At 37.6% G+C, this 26,072-nt stretch overlaps 1 protein-coding gene across 1 annotated transcript; it reads left to right on the top strand.

The window, feature by feature from the left end:
- Positions 1 to 1,340: 1,340 nt before the first annotated feature.
- LOC123660584 (macoilin-2) lies at positions 1,341 to 25,636 on the top strand. The gene is made up of 15 exons (XM_045595639.1): positions 1,341 to 1,592; positions 2,976 to 3,117; positions 3,496 to 3,622; positions 6,853 to 7,013; positions 8,462 to 8,575; positions 9,436 to 9,564; positions 11,103 to 11,407; positions 11,943 to 12,067; positions 14,721 to 14,876; positions 15,588 to 15,595; positions 17,954 to 18,045; positions 18,731 to 18,790; positions 23,400 to 23,493; positions 23,651 to 23,825; positions 24,576 to 25,636. Exons 1-15 carry the CDS (start codon positions 1,516 to 1,518, stop codon positions 24,755 to 24,757), a joined length of 1,947 nt encoding a protein of 648 aa, XP_045451595.1. The 5' UTR covers positions 1,341 to 1,515; the 3' UTR covers positions 24,758 to 25,636.
- Positions 25,637 to 26,072: the final 436 nt, after the last annotated feature.

Raw genomic sequence — 26,072 nt, 5'->3', positions numbered from 1 at the left:
TCTTAATTAGGTTTTTACTCAATAAAATGACCCTATTTACAAAAATTTATAAATCTTAAGTCCCATAGTTTATGCTCAGCAATGATGAATCATTGTCAGCTAGTGAATCAGGACATATTCTTTTCTATATAATATATTCTTTTCTATATGATTCTAGGTAAATGGATGCACATTATACCTAGAATCAAATCAATAACCAGTCTAGCAGAAAGTAGGGTACTGCAAACTGCGCCAACGGGCTAGTCTAATTTAATATCGAAGTTATAAAATATGTTATTTGTGTATGTTATCTAAAAATATAAAATAGATATATATAAAAATTGACATAATAGGTATATTAATAACTAGCTGTGCCTGTGACTTTGTCCACGTAGAATAATGACTTTGGACAGCATTTTTTGAACATATCTTTTGGTTTATTTTGGGCATCACAATAGGTCGAATATTTTGTTTCTTGTTGCAAACTTATAAAACATTTACATAAAACCCTTACACATTTCCATACAAACTTTTGTCCCCTATTTCCTATTGTTATTTTACACCTTTGAGGAACTTTTACAAACTTTGAATGTCATGTTTATTTATATGGAATCATATATGTCTTTTCTCAGGCTCTAGGCTATCTGTGTAGTTGTGTACCAAATTTAATTTAAGCCGGCTCAGCAGTTTTGGTGTGGAAGCGCAACAGACAGACAGACAGAGTTACTTTCGCATTTTATACTCTGATAAATAATCTAATATATATTTATATATATACCACGGTTTTCACCTTACTTGGATTATTCTTAGACTTAGAAAGAAAATTATAAAAGGCGAGTTTCTGTTCAAAATTATTAAACACAAGTTATACCAATTTTTTAACCTGTTAATCGACATACAAGTCGCATTTTAACTGGTGCACTTTTATTTTTATAAAATAATTGTAATAAATTAAGAAAATCATGATTTATATAGCTGAATATGTTAAAATAGGAGTGGGTATTTACCATTTATTTCTACAAAAAGTCTGATTTCATCAGCAATTTGTGTTAAAGTAATATTTTTTTATTACGAAACCTTTTAAAATAATCATAGTAGTACACATGGTTTATGTATATTAAAAATAGACGCATAGAATTACAAAACATATCTTATTTTCAAAAATATATAAATTTATTTGAATAATTAATAAGATTGAGAGGTCATTGTTGTTGTGTAACTAAGGTTACTATGATGATACATTAAATTTTAATATAGCTAATGGAAATAAATAATTAAATATATCTATAATTTTATAGGTATCAAGGTATCATCTAAGTGCATTATTTTTTATTTTAAAACCTAGCAACATCAGTATTTTGTGAGTGAACGCAAAAAGAGCTTGCCGATAATTCATCCATCTCCCTCGTAAATTCTGGACGTAGGCCGATTGACAACAAAAAGCCTACGGAACGTTGTTTTCCTAGATGTTTCGTTCTAAATAATTGTTGTGAACGAAGAGCCTGTATTTGTGACTAACACAGTGGAGGATAAAATATGAAGAGGCGAAATGCCGAATCAGGCAAGCGGCGCCCAATAAAGCGCAACAAAATTGGCGAAGGAATGTATTCAAAGTGAGTGGAAGTGGTTTTTTATCTTATTTAAATTATATTAAAACCTTAAAGATATATTGTTAATTTCATTTCACGCAAATCCTGTTCAATTTGATGTTGAAATGCCCGTGGGATGGAAATGTGTGGATTGGGGCAACCATCTGGCGATTTATAGTTTTAATAGTTGTGAATAACACATAAATTAATACTAACAATATCTCCTCTTAAATTATTAAAAATAAAACCTTACTAAACATTCACGTAACACAATGTAATTTAACTCTATGCAGTATAAGTCTATGTAGTATAAACAAAAAATAAATTAATAAAGTTAAAAATAATATTAATGTATAATTTTTATTAATACCGTATAAAAAAAAAATCATTTAAAGACTATTAAAATTTAAATTAATAAACATACAAATATATAGAAAGTTTTAAATCAAAACTTTTCACTTTTAATTACTCAAAACAAAATGATGCTTTAGAACCACATTTAAATGTTAAATAAATCTCTTAAAACGATAATAAATAACAATTTCTTATAAAATAAAAACAATAGACGTCGAAACATAGAAACTTGTAAAAGAATGACAGTGGCTAACAAAGTTATTAAATACTTTACTAATATTACTAGCATAAAGTTTAATTAATAAATTAATTTTCTTATTTTTAAGTTAATTCTCATGTTGTGCTTTGTTATGAGAACTTACAAGTTTAGTTAAAATTAAAATAAACTTTATTTAATGGTTATCTAAATCTAATATGTAAAACTAAAGCTATCGATGAATACCCTATAAATAGTCCTAGAATTTTCTATTCTATTCCTAGAATATTTTGAGCAGGATATTTCTTGCTGTGGCCTTTTTTTTACGTGGGAAAAATCCTTCATGGATACCCTCCAGTGCGGGGGCGCCAGAGCGTTATGTCAAACTCCTACTGACTAAAAACCACCACGTGTGAGCAGTCGTCCGGCTGGGTAGGGCGAGATGGGGTTGGTCTAGCATTCGCCACCTCGCCCTGGTCCTGCTGTGCCCTACCTTTGCTTATATATTAGAATGGACAAATGCAAGGGGCATTACTATACCCTTGTCTTGTAATACATTTTTCTTTCTTTTAACATAATACTATGTAACATTTATTATTGTCATATTTTTTATACATTTGATTTGATGACGCGTTACTGTAACGGTCACAGCACTGAATTGTGACTGTAGTGCTGGCGGTCACGGATTTGATCCCTGCACATGGCATACACTTGTCCCTGAGATTGATTTGCTTGAGTGTTGGGTTTCCACTTTCCGGACCTCCGATTCAGGAGTAAATCCTAGTGTGAGTCATTGAGTGCAAGGCGTTTATTATTTAAAAAAAATTATGTATACAAAAAATAATTTTTCTTTCCAGTTCTCTGCTGTACCTGAAATTTGTGATGCTCTGGTCTACAGTTGTGATGGCCGATTACATGCTCGAATTCAGATTTGAGTTTCTCTGGCCGTTCTGGATGATGCTGAAGTCTGTTTATGATTCATTTAAGTATCATGGAGTGGTAAGTTGTTTTTTATATGCTATTTTTTACGATAACATATTTTATTGTTTACTTAACATTTACTAATATTTATTGATGATATTGATACAAGATAGATTTATAATAACCTTTATTCGTTTTCACTAATTTTGAATGAATAATGATATTATAATGAACAGTACACACTTAACGGCCTCTATTAGGATGTGGAATCTGTGTCTCAGCTCTGGAAATATAATTACAAACCCTCAAAACATGAGTAACATCTGTATAGCCTATAAAAATATTTGTCATGTGTGAGAATCGAACCCACAACCTTTAGCTTGTGTAACATATCCTAAAACAATCATAACTTTTATAATTTGAAAAGCCATGGTAAAATTATATGATTTGTTTCAGGCATTTTCAGTGTTCTTCATATGTCTAGCCTTGATGTCTGACTTGATATGTTACTTCTTCATACCTCTACAGTATATATTCTTTGCCGCCAGTACCTATGTGTGGGTACAATACGTGTGGTATACATGTAAGTATAAATATAATCGTATCACACTCAATAGCCCCCAGTAGGATTTCTTTCCTGTGTCGGGACAAACATGTATATTGCCAAGACAAATATTTGATATATGCAGTGATCGAACCGGCAACCACAAGAGTAATAATCAGTGTTGTGACCTTTGTGTCAACACATCATCATTTATATATTGACATGAGGATACTCACACCCTCATAGGATCATGCTAACACACTTGTTCATAGTTATAACAGAGTTTCCAAGAGACTTACAATTTGTACGATTTATTTTTGTGTTACCCACACATTACAACTTTTTACTGGGTGTACCGATTTTGATGATTTTTAATTTAATCGAAAGGCGATGTTTATCATGTGGTCACATTTAAATTTCGTCGAGATCTTATTACAACTTTTGGAGTGATCTTTGATAATGCGTATTTACTTGACTATTTTTTCGTCTACCTACGTTGTATTACTTGTCGATGTAATTGAAGTCAGTTTTTTTTCGTTTGTCTGCAAACACAATTATTAATTCGTATGATTTGATATGATATTAAAAATTGTTTAGACTTAGAATTGTTTATCGTTAAATTAATTTAAATAAACTAACTGCCAATGGCCCTCAGTAGGATTTACTAATTCTTCCTGTCGGAGGTACATGAAAAACACAATACACAAATACAAATGTCCAAACTATTACAAACATCTAGAGATATTTAATAAAAAATATAGAAATCTAGCACATACCTTGTAAGTTGCAATTTTCATTATTTCCACGTAACAAATAGTCCAAAAGTTTCAGCAACAACTTAATTATAAGTACTAGTAAGAGAATTTTTTAATAAACTCAAAAGTTGCTTAACTTAGTAAAATATTTTGGAGTTCATTGACCTATTATTATTATTCAAAGTTATGTGTTTTGTTGATACTCAATCTTAAGATGAAAAAATAGAAAATTGCAGACAATATCTGGAATGAATCTAATATGGAATAGTGTATGGCTTATCCCTACTAATATTTTAAATGTGAATGTAAGTTTGTTTGTGATGCTTTCACGCGAAAACTACTTGACCGATCACCACGAAACTTTGTACACATATTCTTTGAGGTATTAGAAGTAACATAGGATCCTTTTTATTTAAAACAAAAAATAAAAATCAATGTGAGCGAGGCCGCGGTTAAAACTACTATAAAATAAATCAATCTCTTACATGTGATTGTCAATCAATTGTTAGCCATTATTATTTTTTTTAAATAGATGTTATTATTTGAATATCTACTTTTAGATAATAACACCAGATAGGAACGAAGTTTCTCATTATAAAGTATTAATTTCAAGTTCTATTCGAGGTATAAATAATATATAATTATATTTTTTTATCGATAAAAAAAACTACTTTTCAAAATATTTTATTACCTTTATTTATTTACAATGATTTATCCTTCTCGTTCACAATATAATTCACAAATTCTCGTGTCACAATGTTAGTTACCATACTCCTCCGAAACGACTGGACCACGAACTGCTATAATAACAGTCATCATGTAGACTATTCATTAGACACTGTATAGCCATCATACATAGACTATACATAAAAATCTTACGCTTTGTTTTAACGTTACGGACGTTTTTGCCAGCTAGGGTACCCTACCGCAACGCCCCATAAGCAACTTCGTTCCTAAAATATTCCTGTATGTTTTTAAAATATTTTATCTATATATTAAGTGATCTATATAGCTTTAGACCATTCTATTTTTAAAGCTACGTTGCTAATGTCGGAACTTTTTCCGAGATCTCAATGCACGTAATTTAGTTTCGTTTGTTTACATTAGGTATAGTTTGCATCATCGAAAGTTATTTGCAACGAAATCTAATTTTATTTTGATCTTGATTACATTGTCAGACTAAAAAACTATAAGATTAAATACTGTAAGCCTGGATAACATTTAAGCAAAGGCATATTGTGATAGATAATATTTAATTTAAAAAAATGCCTATAATAAGAGAATCGCTCTTTTAGCGATAAGACCGCCTTTTGTACATGTCTGTATTTTCTTTTTCGGTGTAAAATTTTTTCTCTGATAGTGTACAATAAATAGTATTTGTATTGTATTGTAATAATTCACGATCTTTTTAAATATTCTCAATTAACATAGCTTTAATATATATAGTAAAAAAAAAAAAACAGTAACAATTATTCCTACGAATCTACCTTCTAACCAAATTATGTTTTGTCAGTCAAATTTCCGAAAGCAAAATTGTAAATATACTATAATAAACAATACATTAAGGAAGAAGTTTTTGATCTGTAGTGTTTCAGCTCAAATCAATAATAAAAAAGAATTAACAACTAGGTACACTAGTACAACCAAATCATACTAAATACCTTTAATAAAAGTGCCGATTGATAGATAGTGTAGTATGTACATAGTTATACATACACACGCCGCACAGGCATTGTATCGGGAATATCTTAACGTCCGCTCCCAACACCTTTGGGAGAAGTGTGTCTAAAAAAGCGGTTCTGTTTGGAGATACTTTGGGTTGTCTGGAAGAAATGGCTAATTAGCCATAAGTCCGCCCATTGTACTTCACTGTCTGTAACTATCTTTATGCTTTGTTTGTAATATATTTGTGGTGTACAATAAAGTATAAAATAAATAAATAAAATAATACTCTCCCTTTCTTCTACAAATCATGTCCAATATCATTTTGTACATATGTAAATTTTTTTCTTTGTTATGTCATTGTATTTTTGTGTCAATAAATAAGGAAATGCTTCACACTCTCATTCCCATCGCATTCAGTTTGCATGTAGCATTTAGGAAAATGAGCTTAATCTACCTCCTTACGTTCCTTAATATTATGAGTAACGGTCAGGTATTTATGATAACGACCGGTACCGAGGGCTTATCGTGCTTTCCGAGGCACGGTAGGGTGACTCACAAGGACAGACATCCAATCTAGAAATTGTAAATTATTTTAATTTGTACAAATAAAAATATCCATCCCGAGCGGGAATCGAATCCGCAAACCGTCGGTATTTTAGGCGACTCCTCGCACCACCAAAGCGGTTGTTGTGTGGTCAGTGCCACGCACTCGATGGATAGGATTTACTGCCGTATCGGGGGTCTGGAAACATAATACACAAACACCCAGACCACGGTAACATGTGTATGGCCCGCCAACGGCCACATGTCAGTGCCGTGAGTGATTTCTTCTAACTGCAATGTGCGCAGTTGGCGACAAGGGCGTGTGCCTGCCGACGGTGGCACTGTGCTGCCTCGTGGTGTACGCGGAGGGCGCGGTGCGCGAGCGCGCGGGCCCGCTGGAGCTGTGGCGGCCGCTCGCCGCGCACTGCCTCGGCTACCCCGCGCTCTCGCTGGGCTTCGGCGTCAAGGTACACCATATTTACACATACCATCATGCGACTAAATTCCGCCATTACCCTTTTTTTTTACCTGGGGAAAATCCATCATGGATACCCTCCAGCGCGGGGGCGCCGGAGGGCTCTGTCAGACTCCTACTGGCTAAAAACCACCACGTGTGAGCAGTCATCCGCCTGGGTGGGGCGAGATGGGGTCGCGCTAGCATTCGCCACCTAAATTCCGCCATTACCCTACCGCAACCTCTTCACACCCTTTTTTTTATCACTAGTTCAGCAAACAAGCGTACGGCTCACCTGATGGTAAGAGATTACCGTAGCTTATAGACGCCTGCAACACCAGAAGCATCGCAAGCGCGTTGCCGACCCAATCCCCAATCCCCCCAGGAGCTCTGGTCACCTTACTCACCAACAGGAACACAATACTGCTTGAAAACAGTATTATGTAGCTGTGATCTTCTGTAAAGTCGAGGTACTACCCCAGTCGGGCTGCTCCATATTTTGAGCAGGAAATTCCTGCTGTGCCCTACCTCAGTTGAAATTATTTTCCCTATATAATATACCCTATTATTTTCCATTTACAATCTATTTTTTTTCTTACGCTCTCGCTCACTCACGCTTTTTTTCTTTTTCACACCCCATTCCGTCCTTTCGCACTTCATTCTTTCCTACTCGCACCTCATTTGCTATTCACACCTTTTTCTCTGCTACTCACCGCCCATTATATCCTAATCACACCCCATCTTTCACATACCATAGATAATAATTGACAATCCTTCACACAAACTTTTTTAACCGACTTCCAAAAAAGGAAGAGGTTCTCAATTCGACTGTATTTTTTTTATGTATGTGACTTCAGAACTTTTGACTGGGTGGACCGATTTCGACAATTTTTTTTTAATCGAAAGGTGGTGTGTGTCATTTGGTTCTATTTAAATTTATTTGAGATCTAACAACTACTTTTCGAGTAATATCTAATAATGCGTTTTTACTTGACGGTTTTTTCGTCGACCTACGTTGTATTATACCGCATAACTTTTTACTGGATGTACCGATTTTGATAAAAATTTGTTGGAAAGGAGATATCCCAAGTTTAGTACCATGATAAAGAAACCAGGATCTGATGATGGGATCCCAGAGAAATCGAGGGAAACTCTCGAAAATCCGCATAACTTTTTACTCGGTGTACCGATTTTGATCATTTTTAATTTATTCGAAAGCTAAAAGGGAAGGGTTATCATGAGGTCACATTTAAATTTTATCGAGATCTGATAACTACTTTGTGAGTAATCTTTGATAACGCGTAGTTATTTGACTTATTTTTTCGTCGATCTACGTTGTATTACTTGTCGATGTAATTGAAGTCGGTTTTTTTTTCGTTTGCGAGCAAATATAATTATTTGAATAGTTTTCGACTGTTCTGACTCAGAAACATACTATATCACCTTTTATTTTCTCCTCAGGCATATGTTGGGCAGAGGTTAAGGTTAAGGCGGCAGCGGCAAGTGCGTGCCGAGAATGAGTTTTATTTCCAACTTCTACGGGACGCATTGCCTGAAAGTGCACTTATAGATCAGGTACCGTGTTTATTTGAGTTTTTTATTTTATTGTGTTTTAACTTTTCTTTATTATGCAGAAATGTTCTATAACATGTTTAACCTTTTGATTATGTTTTGATAGATAAAAGAAGTTGGTAATTTTTACTACGATATTAAGTTGGGTTTAGTTTTAAGTATTTTAAATCTGTATTTTGCACGTCTCCGAGGAGGCTGAGCTTTTCTCCCATAAAATATATTTTTAGTTCCTACCATAGCAATATAATGGAACAGTGATTATTTGCAAGGACCATATAAACTAATCGAACTTTTAATAGTATGTTGTAAGTTCGATCATTAGTTCTCAAACAAGGTACTAGATGGTGTAGGGGCGTGCACTTTTGGATTTTCCATATAATTGTTGTACATGTTTTACTGATAAATTGGGTTCTGTATGCCGGGCGCTAAATCCGTGCTTTAGGCGTATCTCTGTCGAAAATGCTAGAAATTAAAAACGCATATCAACTAAATATATAACATCTTATTTTTAAATATCCGACACACGCTCAGACACGCTTGTTATCTATTTACCTCCGACAAAGTACTACAAAATTGTTGCTACACTCATGACGTCACGAGTCGGCCCAAACATTCTGGACTGACTTTTTGGAAATAAATCACTCGTATTATTTTAACCCAATCAGCACCGAGTCGGTATAAAGTGAGTATATCGAACCAAATTTTTGGAATCCAATGATTTTGAATATAGAGCCGTAAGTACTGAATATGAGTAAAACGAGTTTTATGCATACGGTGTAACGGCGTAAACGTGTAGTTTAGATTAGATCGGTACCGTAATACGAATGCAGCGAAGGAGCTGAGTGTGAGTGGTGTGCCGCCAGAGCTCGCACAAGGAGGCGGAGGCGGAGGCGGGGTGCGGCGCGGCGCGGCCGCTGAACGGCTCCGTGCGGCGCCGCTGCGCGCGCGACCACAACGGCGTGTGCGTCGCCGACCACGCCTTGCACGTCAAGGTGCGCGCCTGCGCTCGCGTGACACGCCTGCGTCTTGTAGCGCACCCTGCCTTCCTCTTGTAGCACACCCTGCCTCCCCCTTGTAGCACACCCTCCCTTCCGCTTGTAGCACACCCTGCCTTCCCCTTGTAGCGCACCCTGCCTTCCCCTTGTAGCACACCCTGCCTTCCCCTTGTAGCGCACCCTGCCTTCCCCTTGTAGCGCACCCTGCCTTCCTCTTGTAGCACACCCTGCCTCCCCCTTGTAGCACACCCTCCCTTCCGCTTGTAGCACACCCTGCCTTCCCCTTGTAGCGCACCCTGCCTTCCCCTTGTAGCGCACCCTGCCTTCCTCTTGTAGCACACCCTGCCTCCCCCTTGTAGCACACCCTGTCTTCCTCTTGTAGCACACCCTCCCTTCCGCTTGTAGCACACCCTGCCTTCCCCTTGTAGCACACCCTGTCTTCCTCTTGTAGCACACCCTCCCTTCCGCTTGTAGCACACCCTGCCTTCCCCTTGTAGCGCACCCTGCCTCCCGCTTGTAGCACACCCTGCCTTCCCCTTGTAACACACCCTGTCTTCCTCTTGTAGCACACCCTCCCTTCCGCTTGTAGCACACCCTGCCTTCCCCTTGTAGCGCACCCTGCCTCCCGCTTGTAGCACACCCTGCCTTCCCCTTGTAGCACACCCTGTCTTCCTCTTGTAGCACACCCTCCCTTCCGCTTGTAGCACACCCTGCCTTCCCCTTGTAGCGCACCCTGCCTCCCGCTTGTAGCACACCCTGCCTTCCCCTTGTAGCACACCCTGTCTTCCTCTTGTAGCACACCCTGCCTTCCCCTTGTAGCGCACCCTGCCTTCCTCTTGTAGCACACCCTGCCTCCCCCTTGTAGCACACCCTCCCTTCCGCTTGTAGCACACCCTGCCTTCCCCTTGTAGCGCACCCTGCCTTCCCCTTGTAGCGCACCCTGCCTTCCTCTTGTAGCACACCCTGCCTCCCCCTTGTAGCACACCCTGTCTTCCTCTTGTAGCACACCCTCCCTTCCGCTTGTAGCACACCCTGCCTTCCCCTTGTAGCGCACCCTGCCTTCCTCTTGTAGCATACCCTGCCTCCCCCTTGTAGCACACCCTCCCTTCCGCTTGTAGCACACCCTGCCTTCCCCTTGTAGCACACCCTCCCTTCCGCTTGTAGCACACCCTGCCTTCCCCTTGTAGCGCACCCTCCCTTCCGCTTGTAGCACACCCTGCCTTCCCCTTGTAGCGCACCCTGCCTTCCCCTTGTAGTACACCCTCCCTTCACACAGTTCTTTCTGTTTCTTCAATATATGTTAAATCATTATTTTTCTTTGACATATTTTACGGAATTTTCTATTCTACGCTCGCGCTCCCTTTGTTATTCAAAAAAGAGCATGATAATGAGCTATGAGCTATGTGCTTAAGAGTCAATTCTTTTTTCAAAATATCATCCGTAATTACGTCCCTAATTTCTAAACTTAATGTCCATCAAATATTACATACATTACTTCATTTATTCATAAAAAAAATATTAAATTTTGTTTACAGTTTGAAAAGTTAGAGAAGCATGTAGCACAGCAGGCGCGAGAGAAGCCGACTGCCACACAAGCAAACACAGCAAGTACACAAGCAAGTACACAAGCGAGTACACAAGCGAGTACGCAAGCAAGTACACAAGCGAGTACACAAGCGAGCACGCAGCCAAGCACGCAAGCGAGCACGCAAGCGAGTACTCAAGCAAGTACTCATGCGAGTACGCAAGCGAGCACGCAAACGAGCACACACTTGCTCAATGGCTCGGCCACTGGGTCGGGCGCGGGTGAAGACGATGAGCGCCACGAACATAAAGGTTCGTAACTATGATTTTGTCTTAAATACTTAGAAATATTAAATAATAGAAATGTGTATCACTCTCCAACAATAGTATACTTTTTAGCATTATACTAATATCTTAAATATGCGCCTAAAAGCGCTCTAAAACGTTACTAAGCGTCAACGTTACTGAACTAAAGTAGATGTCTTATTGTGTACCTTTGTAAAAATATTCCATCGATTTGATTTTAGTTATAGACAGTATGTTACCTTAGATCAAATAAAAAAATCCATCCTTACAAGCATTTGTGATTCAATATTATTAGTAAATAGTTTTGTTTGTTTTTCTATCGGGTATTAGTGTACAGATTTAAATAAGGTTTCCAAAATTGTGTTTACTGGTGATTTAAATTAAAAAAATAAAATAAAAATAAATTCGTTGTTGTATATTGATACACCATTTATAAGGTGGATCAATTTAAGAATTATATATATGATATGTCTGTATAATATAATATTATATTGTACATAGACGTCAAAATGTTATTGTATTCATTTAATGTTATTTACAGTGAGCTTTAAGCCCACGAAATATGAAAAGAAAGAGGCTAGTTCAGTAAGAGAAGAGAAAAAGAGACACAGAAATAAAGAAAAGGATAAAGAGAGCAGTGATAGTTATAAGAGCACAGAAAGTGAGTATTGTTACATACATTATAACACAATTTCAGTCAAACAAGGGATAACAAAGTTCTTTTCAAGTTATTCTGGCCATATTTCCTATAAAAAAAAAAAAAATGATTAAGTTAATGGTTTAGTTAAGATCAAGGGTCGAGCATTACATAGCATATTAGACGACGCGTTGGCGATAACAGCACTGGCTGCTGATCCCCGCTCAAGACAAATATTTGTATTGGTCATATAGATGTTTGTCGTGGTCTGGGCGTTTGTGTTTGTGTATGTGTATTGTGTGCTTCCGGACCCTTGAAACAAGAGACAATCCTACTGGGGACCGTTGAGTGGAAAGGGTTTATTTTTATTATTTATTTATCATCACTTATGGTCATACTAAATTTATAGTGATATATTTACTATACTTTTTTTTTGGAAAAAATATCTAACTATTTTTTTTGTCTTTTTATAAATTATGTACAAAAAAAAAAATAATAATAATAAAATAAGATTTAAAAGGTTTAGATAATTTGCTTAGATTTTGTTGTATTTTAATGTTTATGTAGTGAGTACATAAGGTCCAATGATTAGTTATTTTTTGGAATATATAAGAGGTTTTCAACTGCGACTCCAGATTTTTAACTCTTGTGAGTTTTCGTGGTAGGCGTATGAATAAGTGTTAAGTATGTGTTTTTTGTATTTTTGAACAAAAAAAAAATAGCATCTTTGAGAGTTTGTAGTGATAATCTTGGAATCATTACAATTGTCAATATTGGTACAAGAAATGTACAATCGTGAAAAGTTGTACCAAGACAAGATAAGTGTTAAAGGTTTAGAATGTCGGAAGGTCAGGAACAGAGTACAGGATAACCTCTTCGATCATTAAGCACCATATTTCTTCTCGTTCTAAAAAATCCTGAATAGGCAGGAGATGTTGGGCTTATTTACCCAGTTTGGCATTTCATTTACCCAGTTTTCCAAATTAATTCTGTGAAGAGAATGCAAGGACGAAATTAGACATCTTAAAGAAATGTTAATTACAAGTTGCCTGATTTTAATGTCAAAACCTAATAAATTATCTTATACTTATCGAACTACATAATTCCAAACATAGAAGTTTAAATTATGAAATCAAATTTCAGTTAACAATGTTTAAAAATTCACAGCAACAAAGATATTTCTATGCAAAAATTAGCAGAGGTAATTTATTTAACCAAGTTTCACTGTACTTATATGTCATCAATAACGAGCCTTCCAAACCAAAAATGCACAATCAGTGCAGTTTAATCTTTTATTCGAAAAATTTGGCATAATCAGTAATTCTCGTTTCCGCAACGAAAAACAACGCAACGAACTATCTATTGGGTCATTTAATATTTAGACTTGGTTATAGAAAACCATATTATATACAATAACCACTCTGGTGTAGAGGTGCGACTAGTCGCCTAAAACACCGACGGCTTGAGGGTTTAATTCCCGCTCGGGATGGATATTTGTATTTGTATAAATATTCCTTTCCGGTTTGGATGTCTGTCCTTGTGGTTCTCCCCATCGTGCCTCGGAGAGCACGTTAAGCCCTCGGTCCCGATTGTTATCATAAATATCTGATAGCGATCGTTACTCCTAGTATTCCTACTATGAGTAACGATCTGCCAACTCGAAGTGCTTAGTAGCTTCTTCTAAAAAAAACTCTTCGTAGCTTCTTTCAAAAAAAAGGCCTATGCCCAACAGTGGAATGTTACAGGCAGAATGCAAAGAAAAACATATAAAATAACGGGTCTGTTAGGATGCAGAAATAATAGTTGAGAGTAGATGCAGATGCGATTCTCTCAAACACTCGATTCGACAAAATCTCGATTGTACTATAGATAAAAAACGCTGCAGTAGCCAAATGACTGACATTATATCCTTTGATATAAATAAAAATTATTCTATGAATGTGTTGTTAAGCGCTAAACTCGAGAATGATTGTACCAATTCTAACCGAAGTTTAGAACTGAGCGTTCTTATGAAATAAAATATTGGGACAATTGCGCAGATTATTTAAACGTTTATGCTTTTGACAGTTCGCAAAACAAGACAATTTTTGTCTGCCAGTTCTATACCTAATAAATGTTATATCAATGACCTGCTACACCGTTTGTTGATAAAGGTAAAATACTGATATATATTTATGAGTTGACCCACTTCACTTTTTGGGCACTTTGCCTCAACCAATAAACTGCATCGTTTGGATTCTGAAATTGAAAATAGAAATTTCTGTCAAATAAATAGGAGTTTAAAGGTGAATGAGAAAAATATATCATAATCCCTTATCTGTTGGATACCGTTATACAACAGATGATTTCTCTCTTACTCTTTCTTATTCAGTTTTAGTAATGTGTCACGTACATAATTTTTGATTACTTTTTAATTTTCTTTCTACATACATTTTTAAAGTTTTTATTTTTATTTGGAATTTGAAGTATTATGGGGACGTAATTTTTGACTCCCGCCCTCTTTGTTTAAGAAAATGTGAAATATAAATGATTAGAGCTTAGTTTGTTGGCAATGTGCGGTATGTTACAAAACCCCCGATATTACCAATGCTCTCGTACGGCGGTAAACACGGTGTACATCTGCTCGTCTGCCTTCTAGAATTCATAAAAAAAATATATATATTTATTTTTCTTTTTATTATTTCAGCAAAAGAAATATTAGTTAAAGAAAAAGAAGTAGAAAGTACAAAAGAAATTGTAAAGAATAATAAAGATAGTAATAGTCATAAAGAAAGGGAGAGGGAGAGGGAGAAAGAGAGAAAAGAAGAGAGGGAGAGGGAAAATAGGGAGCGCGACAGGGAACGCGAACAGAGGGAAAAGGAATTGGTGAGTCGTTTTTTTTTTTTCCTTTTTATTTTATTTTTTCGGGTAAGAAGGCAGACGGGCCGGGTACTGGGGGCCGTTAGACGGTAAGTCGCCTCTACCCATCGACATCTGTAATTTTAGAGGTGGAAGGGTTTTTGCTTTTCAATAACATCAACAGGCTTTATTTAACACTAGGCTTTTAGATCTTATTCTACATCTTTCGTTAAATAGACAATTAACTTAAAACATCATGCTTATCTGATCTTTATTTTTGTAGTCACATGCTTGGATTTTTTTTTTTTACTTACAAGTTAAGTTCTTACACTTAAAATTTGTTCGTGGGACTTAAAACCGCTTTTGAGATTGAGTGCGCTTCTGAATAATATATTAATAAATAACTAAGACAACGTAAGCTGGGTCTCCTCCTCAAATTGGCAAAACTTTGTTCGGAGGAGACCTAGCTTTATGGAAACTTTTGTCATCGAAACGTGTTGACAGCAGTGTTCTAAACCGAACCGACGCAGTTATCATACCAGGGCCGTAGAATTATCGCATATGGTACGTATATGGAACTAAATTATCGTATCCGTCAAGATTTTTTTAGACCGCCTCTACTACAACATTAAAGGTCTGTTTCCCAGTTGTGGATAACGCTATCTGACGTATGACGATAATAATAATCTATACATATAATAAAATGGTAGGAAAGTCAAAACTGTACATTGAATATTTTTAAAGAATACTTGGGGTGTGATCTACTGTCGATACCGAAGCCAAAAATATGGTTTTTAGAATTTTTGTCTGTTTGTCTGTATGTATGTCCGGGATAAACTCAAAAAGTACTGCATGGATTTACTTCAAATTTGGCACGAATATTATTAAGAAGTCGGGTCAACATATAGGCTACATATTATCACGCTATCACCTACGGGGAACGAGCAGTGAACCATTATTTCTTCAACGCATTCTGTAACAACGTGTAATCTAACGACGCATATTTGAATGTTGTTGTTATTATGTTAATAACCATGCTATATAAGCTAGCTTCACACTATAAATAAAGACATTCTGTAGTATATTTAGTATCACCCGTGCGAAGCCGGGGCGGGTCGCTAGTAAATAAATAAATAATAAATATCTACACAACGGATAACGATACGAATATACTTTGACAGTGGGAGGTAGAATTGGTCAGTAGGACTTGTTTCTCCTCAATTAATAAACTTAATATATGCAAATAGAAATATTTCATTAATATAGGTTCGATTGTAAAAACATTAATGAATCAAAAAACTTTTTACCGTCGGCTACTGTCGGTAAATATTAAATTAAATTTTAGGAGAATTTTCACATATATCTCGGATATTTATCCGTAATATATTTTCGGCTGACCTTTTTTTTCGGGATAATTTGCGTTTTGAGTATTTCGGTAGGAAAAACAGAATTATCGTATAATGCGCCTACGATACAAGGTACTATCGTATATACGTAGGTATGAAAATATCGTGCGGTTGCGAACGCTGGTTAACAACACAAAAGTTGGCAATTTTCGTTCGATGCAAAGCTAGCTTAAAATAAAAAATCACTTTATTCAAATATGCTTCAAAACACCATCGAAACGTCAATTTAGAATTTTAATTATTTTTAAAAGTGAAGAATGTAAATCCAGAGAAGCGGAGTTTCTAGCCAAATCTTATTGGCAAGAAAGTCCGCAGGTAGTCTTTTAAGTAAAACTATGTTTTGATAAAAAAAAACCACCAACCCGCAATGGGGCGGAATGGTGGAATAAGATCCGATCCTTCTTTTGCATGGAGAAAGAGGCCTAAGCCCAGCAGTGGGATTTACGGACAGAATCATCGGTATAAAATTGTGGACACCCGGTTTTAAAGATAATGCCGATATGAGAGAGAATGGAGGGCGTTGTCAGGGTGGAATATGCTGGCTTGGAAGTTCGCGCGTTGTCAAACCAACGTTAAGGTTACATTGCCTTAGAGCATACTGCAAAAGTTTTTTTTTCTGTAATTTGTGGGCCACTTGGCCCATGGATAATTATTCCCAAAGATCTTATAGCGCCTTCTGGGCTCAGTACAATAACGCACTTGGGTGCTTTTGGGACTGCCTCGATTCTGTAGTGCGTCAGGGTTGTGGTGCTTTCGCGTCGGTGTCACCTGTTTTTTCTCTGGTGCTAAGTTTACGGGGTTGTGCTAACAGCATCTTAAAAAAGATTTCTAACAGGTTAGACTGTATATATGTGAGACATTGCTGCGCCATTTCGCATGGAATAGAGAAGTAATGATCCCAGTCTTTAGTTAATCTAACATACTAACCGTTATTACTTTGAATTTTTACTAACAGAAATATCCGATGTCCAATATCATTTTATTAAAATAAGTAATGTAACAACTTTCTCGGATTTTATCGCGGTTTATTATGCTCTTTTAGATGCCCGACAATTTTAATACTTTACATCAAACATGGTTACAGACTGCGTCAGTCAGAATAATAATAAACCGCAATAAAATCCGAAAAGTAATTCTTTCTCTTTTCGCCTTTTAAAACTTTTACTCGCGTTGGTTGTACGATTCAAAAAATCACAGACCAGCTCTGCCACCTACATACTGGACTGTAACTAAATCTGTCATATAATGTTGTTATTTCTCATGCAAATGACTGTATGGTTTTAAATGAGAAAATAAAGATCTTTAACATTAAAAGTAGTATCATTATAATGAGTGAAATACAAAAATCAGAGTGCCTAGTGCGAGTTTTGTTTAATCCGTCTCGCAATAACGGGCGTAAATTTTAATTTCATTTTGTATGGGAAATTCGGCCTTTCAACCTAGTTCTGGCGTTTGCCGCTAGCTGACTCTGTATCGATTGTATCGTATACTATTCTTTATCGTCTAGGCTGCAGTGTTTAAATTCCCATGCAAAATAATCTTCACGTATAAACGCGTTTCTCTCTTGTCTCTGTGAATAAATCCCGCACTAGGCAGTCAGAAAGGCAATATGAAAATGAATAAATAGAACGGAAGTAAAGACGATCGTGTCCCCCGGCAGCGCTCGGGCCGCGAGTTGGCCGAGGAGCTGCGGCGCGCGCGCTGCGAGCTGGCGGCCGCGCGCGCCGCGGAGGCGGACGCGAGGAGGCGCGCCGGCCTGCAGCAGAGGTGAGGGGGGTTGTGTGTTCACCTATCATCATTACAGCCTATACAGTCCACTGCTGGACATAGGCCTTCCACAAGTTTACGCCAAAAATAACGTGAACTCATGCGTTTTGCCCATAGTCACCACGCTGGGCAGGCGGGTTGGTGACCGCAGTAGCTGCTGCCCGTCTTCGGCCTGTGTATTTCAAAGCCAGCAGTTGGATGGTTATCCCGCCATCGGTCGGCTTCTTAAGTTCCAAGATGGTTGTGGAACCTTGTTATCTCTTAGTCGCCTCTTACGACACCCACGGGAAGAGAGGGGTGGCTAAATTCTTTAATGCCGTAGCCACACAGCACATGTTCATCTATACGTGTGTATTATTGCCATGTCTATTTATGTAAAACAATGTGAAAAAATTAAGAAGGTAAGCTAGTTCTGCATAAATCGTCGTTTAGTTTTAAATTATAATCGTGCTTAAAACGCGCTCATTGGAGGGTTCGTGCAGAAGTAACTCTATCTTCATAATTTGTTTACTTGTATTAAATAATTAACGTTTTCGATGACTCGCTAAGCAGCCGATCTGGAATATTTCGATATATGCATTGGGACGTTTTCGTTAAACTCGCGAGGGTATAGTGTCCCCAGGCGGACGTTGACGATAGACGTGTGTGCAGTGTGAATGTGCTGTAATACGTGGCTGGTTCGCAGCGAACGCGCGGCACTGGAGCGTCGCCTGAGCGAGGAGAGGCGCGCGCGCGCCGCGGCCGAGCACCAGCTGCTGAGGGCCAGGCACACGCCGCGCCCGCCCAGGTGGGCGCCGTTTGTTTATATGCAAACATGCAAACATACATGCATACATACATATATGTATACATACATACATGCATACATACATACATGCATACATACATACATGCATACATACATACATGCATACATACATACATACATGCATGCATATATACATACATGCATGCATACATACATACATGCATAGATACATGCATACATACATGCATGCATACATACATACATACATGCATACATACATACATACACACACATACATGCATACATACATACATGCATGCATACATACATATTGAGAGTATATCAAATATGGATGTTCATGAATTCAGAGAAAAGACGATTCCTTAGCTTATCTTTAAAAAAAGTTTAAGTGCTCTCTTGTACCACTTTCGCTAGATGGAAAAAAAATACAATAGATCGAAAAATAAAAAAATAAAAGCAACACAATACATATAATGTACTAGCTGATCTAGCGAACTCGGTACCGCTATGTTTTTGTAAATTTTGTAATAAAAATATCGCGGTTACTAAAATGAATAAAATAGAACCTATATTTTACGTTGGACAAAGTTACATACGCGTGAAAAATTTCATTAAAATCGATCCAGTAGTTTCGGAGATTAGCTCAGGAACGTAGTTAAAAGTCGAAGGTCCTGTATATTCGGTCGGGAAAAGTTTCTTCTTATTTTATATAGAAAATTTTTATATAGGTAAGATTTTTAAAAAAATCTAAAATTTATTTACATTCATATATGCACCGTATTGTTTGATAACTTGCCGCCATCTCGTAGGCAGTGACAGGATTTAATTGCTGTAGAAATTTGGAGGCTTCTCATTAAAAAACCGCGACAAGTAGTTTTGACAGCCCTCTCTTGATGTTAACTTTACACTACCCGAAGGATTCTGAAGAGACCGAAACACATGGGAATCTTAGGGTACAAGATCAGGGCTATATGGTGGATACATTAAGGCTTGCCAGTCAAACTCTCACAATTTTTGTTGAGTGACTAAAGACGTAGTATTTGGTCGGGCTTTGTCGTGATGAAAGATCACACCTGTTTCTGTTGATCAATTTTGGCCGCTTATTAAAAATTTCTTGCTTAAATCTTACCAGCTATCGACAGTAGAAATCCGAGTCGATGGCTTTGCCCGTCGGTAAAAGCTCATAATGTATGATGCTCTTCCAATCCCACCATAGACTCGACGTCACTTTATTGTGTGTCAACCCGGGTTTCACGATAGTCTATGCAGCTTGGTTTATTTCGTCATAAGGTGATATACACACTTAACGAAAGTCAAAATAATTTCATTTACAAAAATAATAATACAAATAAATTAAAAAAAAATTCGACAATAATAAAAGAAAGTTAAGGTAGCAAAAAAAAAATCAAACAATAAAATAAAAATTTATATGTTAACGTTGGGTACATTACAAACTTAGGTAATATACCCAGTGTTATGTACAACCTTAACTTAATCAAAATAATCAAAATATTGAGTTACGTAAAATTTCTTATGTCTCAGTAGACATTACCTTCCTATTATATCCTCGGCTTTATTAAATATAACAATAAATAAGATAAACTAATGTCTCTAGTGTAAGGCCGAGAGAAAAAAAGCCGGAGGAAAAAAAAAACTCTCGGTACTCTTTTAAAAATTTAAAGTCATATATAAGACAAAAAGTAACAGTATTACCATGAAATGATCAGGACAAACACGAGACAGCCAATCGTGTGTGTCGAAACCGCCACATGTCACCTGCTCACAATATTTTAACTATATCTATTTACAGATTGAAATCAAAGACATAGCCTGGTCGAGCTTTATTCATGCCTTTCCATCATCAAGATATTCATTGATGTTATAACAGGCTATACTACATAAAATTCGCTTCATAATTTTTTAAACTTCAGTAAATGCAGAGATTGAGGCGCAGCCGGAATCTTATTGTATAATAAGACAGACATTCCTATAAAGGAACTACTTTTTTTCCTGAACCGGCATTTAGGAAATATTAATTTGTGCTCGTTCCTGAGTGTTACATCATGTGATGCATCTCGATCACTACGACTAACAACTAAATGCCTATTTTTCCGTATCTACATTATATTTACATAAATATACTGCGATGCAAAGGTCAGGATGTTGATCTCTTTAAATTTCTCTTTCAGAGATTCTTTACATCCCATTTTGTAAATATAACGGATAGCCCTTTTCTGCAGAATAAAAATGACATCAATATCAGCCGCATTGCCCCATAGCAAAATGCCATAGGACATTATACTATGGAAGTGACCTGAAGTAACGAGAAGAGATACCAAACGTAAACAAACCAAATGCGAGGTCATTCAACTATGCAGGGTTTTGTAACCTTTTTTTACTTACACAAATTTTTAAAATGTAAAATATATTTATATTTTGATAATTACTTAATGTAATATAATTAATTAAATACAATTATTTGTATAAGATTTGATACTTTTTAAATAATATTTTTAAAATATAAAAATCACCCCGAGCACTTCAGGACACGGAATGAAATAAAAATAAATAATACAAAAATCAAAGGGCCGTCCGCGATCCGAATGTTTTCAAAGCCAGTTAAAATATCGTTCGACCTTGCAGAAAGACGTGCAGAAGATAACAAACAAACAAGATAGAAAGAGATAGACTATATTTTGTTTGTTACGTCGTCGCTACGAAAAATTGATGGGCTTTGTTTACGTTTGGTATCTCTTCTCGTAGAACAGACTTTAGCTGTATCGACATCTGTTAATAACCTTAGTCTTTTAACCGCATACGCTGCAGAACTCAGTCTATCTGTCAGTTGACATATATGGGGTCCCCACTGCAACTTTGAATCAATGGTGATTCCTAGAAAAACGGTTGAGTTACGTTCAATTTATCACCATTGAGTTTTGGATGCATATCAATTTGTTTTACATTTGGAGCAGAAAATTGGATACAATTAGTTTTTTTACTGTTGAGAAGTAAGTAACCTTAGTCTTTTAACCGCATACGCTGCAGAACTCAGTCTATCCGTCAGTTGACAGATATGGGGTCCCCACTGCAACTTTGAATCAATGGTGATTCCTAGAAAAACGGTTGAGTTACGTTCAATTTATCACCATTGAGTTTTGGATGCATATCAATTTGTTTTACATTTGGAGTAGAAAATTGGATACAATTAGTTTTTTTACTATTGAGAAGTAAGTTATTCACACTAAATCAGTGCACCAATTCAGAGAGAGCATTGTTTTCATCGTCATAGTTGGTTTCTTGTCTACGTAATTTAAATATTAATGAAGTATCATCAGCAAACAATACAATCTCATGCTTCTTCTCTATTAAATACGGTAGGTCGTTTTTGTATATTAAAAACAAGAATGAATCAAGAATTGAGCCTTGTGGGACCCCCGTCTGTATATGAGACTCAGACGACTTAGTACCATTTACTTCAACCCTCTGAGTTCTATCACTAAGATAAGAACTCAGAAGTTTTAATGCGGTATTTTTAATGACATAGTGACTGAGTTTCCTGATTAATGTGTTATGATGAACACAGTCAAATGCCTCAGATAAATCACAAAATACGCCTAAAGCATCATGCGACTCCTCCAAAGCATTGACTATCGATCTCTTTCGTACCTTCTTATCATAGGTGATACACTTTTCGTCACCAATGATCAATCTCTTCAAAAATACTTCAAATTCATGAGGGCTTAAAAGAGACTCAAAATTCTCAAACTCAAAAGAATCGCAAAACAATAAACGGTCCATTTAGTTTCATTCACTGAGTTAATGTTGCACCCATATATCGAGCTTTTTTGTATAGCCAGCCTTTTTCAAATGGGTCAAAATGGTTTAATAGTCAATTCTCAGGTCTTCATCTATAGTATAACTACTCAAATCTCGATTTAGCTCTACTTTTTCAAAAATGTCGTCACATTTATCCGTAACTGGGCGACAAGAGCAAAATGCTTCTTTGACATCAAAATATCCTGACTGAAAACTCTTTGTAGTGTTACTGACGCATTAGGTCCATAAATGTCACAATTTTAAATTGCGGCGACGCATTTTTCCCTTTTTGGATCTGGATCACTCATTTTGGCAGGCAGAAAAACAAATGAAAAGTAGCAGGAAACCGATTTTTACTTTTTAATTTCATTTTTAAAATGTGAACTTTTCATGGTATAAATTTAGCCAGTGACAAAAACAACCAAAATGATTTTTTTGCAACATTTTACTAGAAAATACGGAAAGACTTTTTCGAAAAGAAGTTGTATGCGCGATTTCTAAAACAAACAAAAAACAAAAAACATCAACAAACATCCCCACACATTGTTGATGTAGTTTATGTGTACATTATTTATAATGAAATGCTGTATTTTGTTATTCTTTTATTTCTCTTTTCTTGTTTAATATTTTGAGTCATATATTATTGTTTCAGCTTTGTGTCTGTAAACAGCGTGTATCTCAAATTGTCTTTCCTTTAAATTAGTAAAAATGGATGTGTGTGCAGTGGCGAGTGCGAGAGCGAGTGGTGTCGGTCGCGGCGCGCGGCGAGCGAGGCGGAGGCGGGCGCGCTGCGGCGCGAGCTGCAGAAGGCGCGCGAGCGGGCCGCGGCGCTGCAGCGGGACCTGGCCAGCGCCTCGGACCAGGTGCCTTCATTATTACATGCCATAGACCGATAAAGGTCATTTTACAGTATTTTCTATTCGTTCTGAATGTTGGCTTCGATTGTCTTACGAGTATTACTGTAGTTTTATCCATGAGTGAGCGTCGATTCTCAATGGAACTAATTTCTTGCCTCCCCAGATGCGGACGCTGGAGGCGCGGGAGGAGAGCGGCGGCACGCGGCTGGCGGGCGCGTGCGCGGCGCTGCAGGAGCGCGCCGCGCACCTCGAGCGCTCGCTGTCTGCGGAGACGCGCGTCAAGCTCGACCTGCTGTCCGCGCTGGGGGACGCCAAGCGGCACATGCACATACAGGAGGGTGAGTCGCCGTCCACTCCACCCGCCCCTATACCGCAGGAGCGCGCCGCGCACCTCGAGCGCTCGCTGTCCGCGGAGACGCGCGTCAAGCTCGACCTGCTGTCCGCGCTGGGGGACGCCAAGCGGCACATGCACATACAGGAGGGTGAGTCGCCGTCCACTCCACCCGCCCCTATACCGCAGGAGCGCGCCGCGCACCTCGAGCGCTCGCTGTCTGCGGAGACGCGCGTCAAGCTCGACCTGCTGTCCGCGCTGGGGGACGCCAAGCGGCACATGCACATACAGGAGGGTGAGTCGCCGTCCACTCCACCCGCCCCTATACCGCAGGAGCGCGCCGCGCACCTCGAGCGCTCGCTGTCCGCGGAGACGCGCGTCAAGCTCGACCTGCTGTCCGCGCTGGGGGACGCCAAGCGGCACATGCACATACAGGAGGGTGAGTCGCCGTCCACTCCACCCGCCCCTATACCGCAGGAGCGCGCCGCGCACCTCGAGCGCTCGCTGTCCGCGGAGACGCGCGTCAAGCTCGACCTGCTGTCCGCGCTGGGGGACGCCAAGCGGCACATGCACATACAGGAGGGTGAGTCGCCGTCCACTCCACCCGCCCCTATACCGCAGGAGCGCGCCGCGCACCTCGAGCGCTCGCTGTCCACGAAGACTAACCTAACCTGTTTTTTTTTTAATATCATTTGTGTGCAAATTGAAGTCTAAAATAAAAAAAAAAATCCTAATATAAATCTCATTGTCATTCCAGGCTTAATATCGAGACAAGAGAAAGAGATAGAGGAATTGAAAGCTCAAATGCTGGCCGTGATGCCGACGGAATTCGTGACTCCGGTGAGCGGGAACGTGTCCAAACTACGGTTGTCGGACGGGTCCCCGCTCGACCCCAACGCCTCCGTGTACACGCCAAAGCAACTATGCTCCGACGCCTGAACCGCCTCTAACTACAAATCACCTCACCGGCCGTTACTGATCTCAATATTTTTCTAACTCGGCGTTGAGTATTTTTCGTTACTTAAAATATCCAGATACCCTCATGGCCACCGGATGTTCGAGAGCTAGTTTTGTAAGTGGAGGAACGTTTATTTTTTCATCATTGAAATATTTGGATTGTGTGAGTACCTTGAGACGATGACTGGTTGATAAAATTATTCGTATGATTTGAAGTACAATTCGTGCATAACTTATTAACCACATACTTATTAATTAAAGTAAACCTGATTCTTTATTTTAATAACGGAAAACAAAAGTAAATGAATATAATTAAGTGTATGGCTAGTCATTATTTTAGTCAGAAATTACATCACAGAACATAGTAGTGATAATTTTATCAATCACGGACGAACCTTCCACGCAAGTAGCTGCTGCATTCAGACTGCGTTGTTTTGAATTATGTGATATATTGTACAAAATGACATTTCGTTGTCTTCTCCTTGTATAAATGTAGTATATTGACGTTTTAGTCCAATCGTCGTGTTGTGCGTAGCATCCCACTTTTAATCTTAACTTATTGCAACCCTAAATTTTTATAAAGTGTTGCTATATGAAATAATATTAAATTTATATTTTAGTTGATTAGTACGCAAGACCTGATGACTCGAAATTGGGGGATATGAATCTGTCAAACTAATATAATAAAAAAATGATCTATTTTTGTATTTGTGTTATACTATCTGTTTATATTGTAAAAATAAAAAATAAAAAACAATCGAGCTTAGTCACATAGGAAAATTTTGGGATGCTACGCTGAGTTTTCTTGTTGAATATAAAATTTAAATATAAAATCGGCGGACAAGCAACCTGATTGTTGTAAAACCCATGACATGTAAGTTGTGTTGAGATTTTGAGTGACTCGAAACAGGCAGCAGATTGGTCTGAGCTGAATGCGTGTGACTTTGGTCTATTTGTACAATTTTACCGCGAATTATTAAGTATACAGATTGTGTAAATTAAAAAAAGAGATATTTTTTTAATATATGCTCTTATTATTTATACAGTTGTGAATAACCAAAGTTGCATGTGTTTATTACGTAAAAATTGTTAAAATTTTAATAATATTTTACGGGTTCTTGTTATTACAATGTTTCGGTTTAGGCTAACTTGTTTAAAATGAGTTATTCATATTTTTATGTAATACATATAACAGTTATTTGTATGGGAGTAAAACTTGATGGCAAAATTTAACATGCCTTTTCTGCTTAACATTTCCCATATTACTTTTCAATTGTTTTACAACTGCCAGGCACTA

The sequence above is a fragment of the Melitaea cinxia genome, chromosome 15, assembly GCF_905220565.1.
Source record: "Melitaea cinxia chromosome 15, ilMelCinx1.1, whole genome shotgun sequence".
Classification (NCBI taxonomy): domain Eukaryota; kingdom Metazoa; phylum Arthropoda; class Insecta; order Lepidoptera; family Nymphalidae; genus Melitaea; species Melitaea cinxia.
Note: the sequence above shows the minus strand (reverse complement) of the source record. Positions and strands in the feature narration are given on the sequence as shown.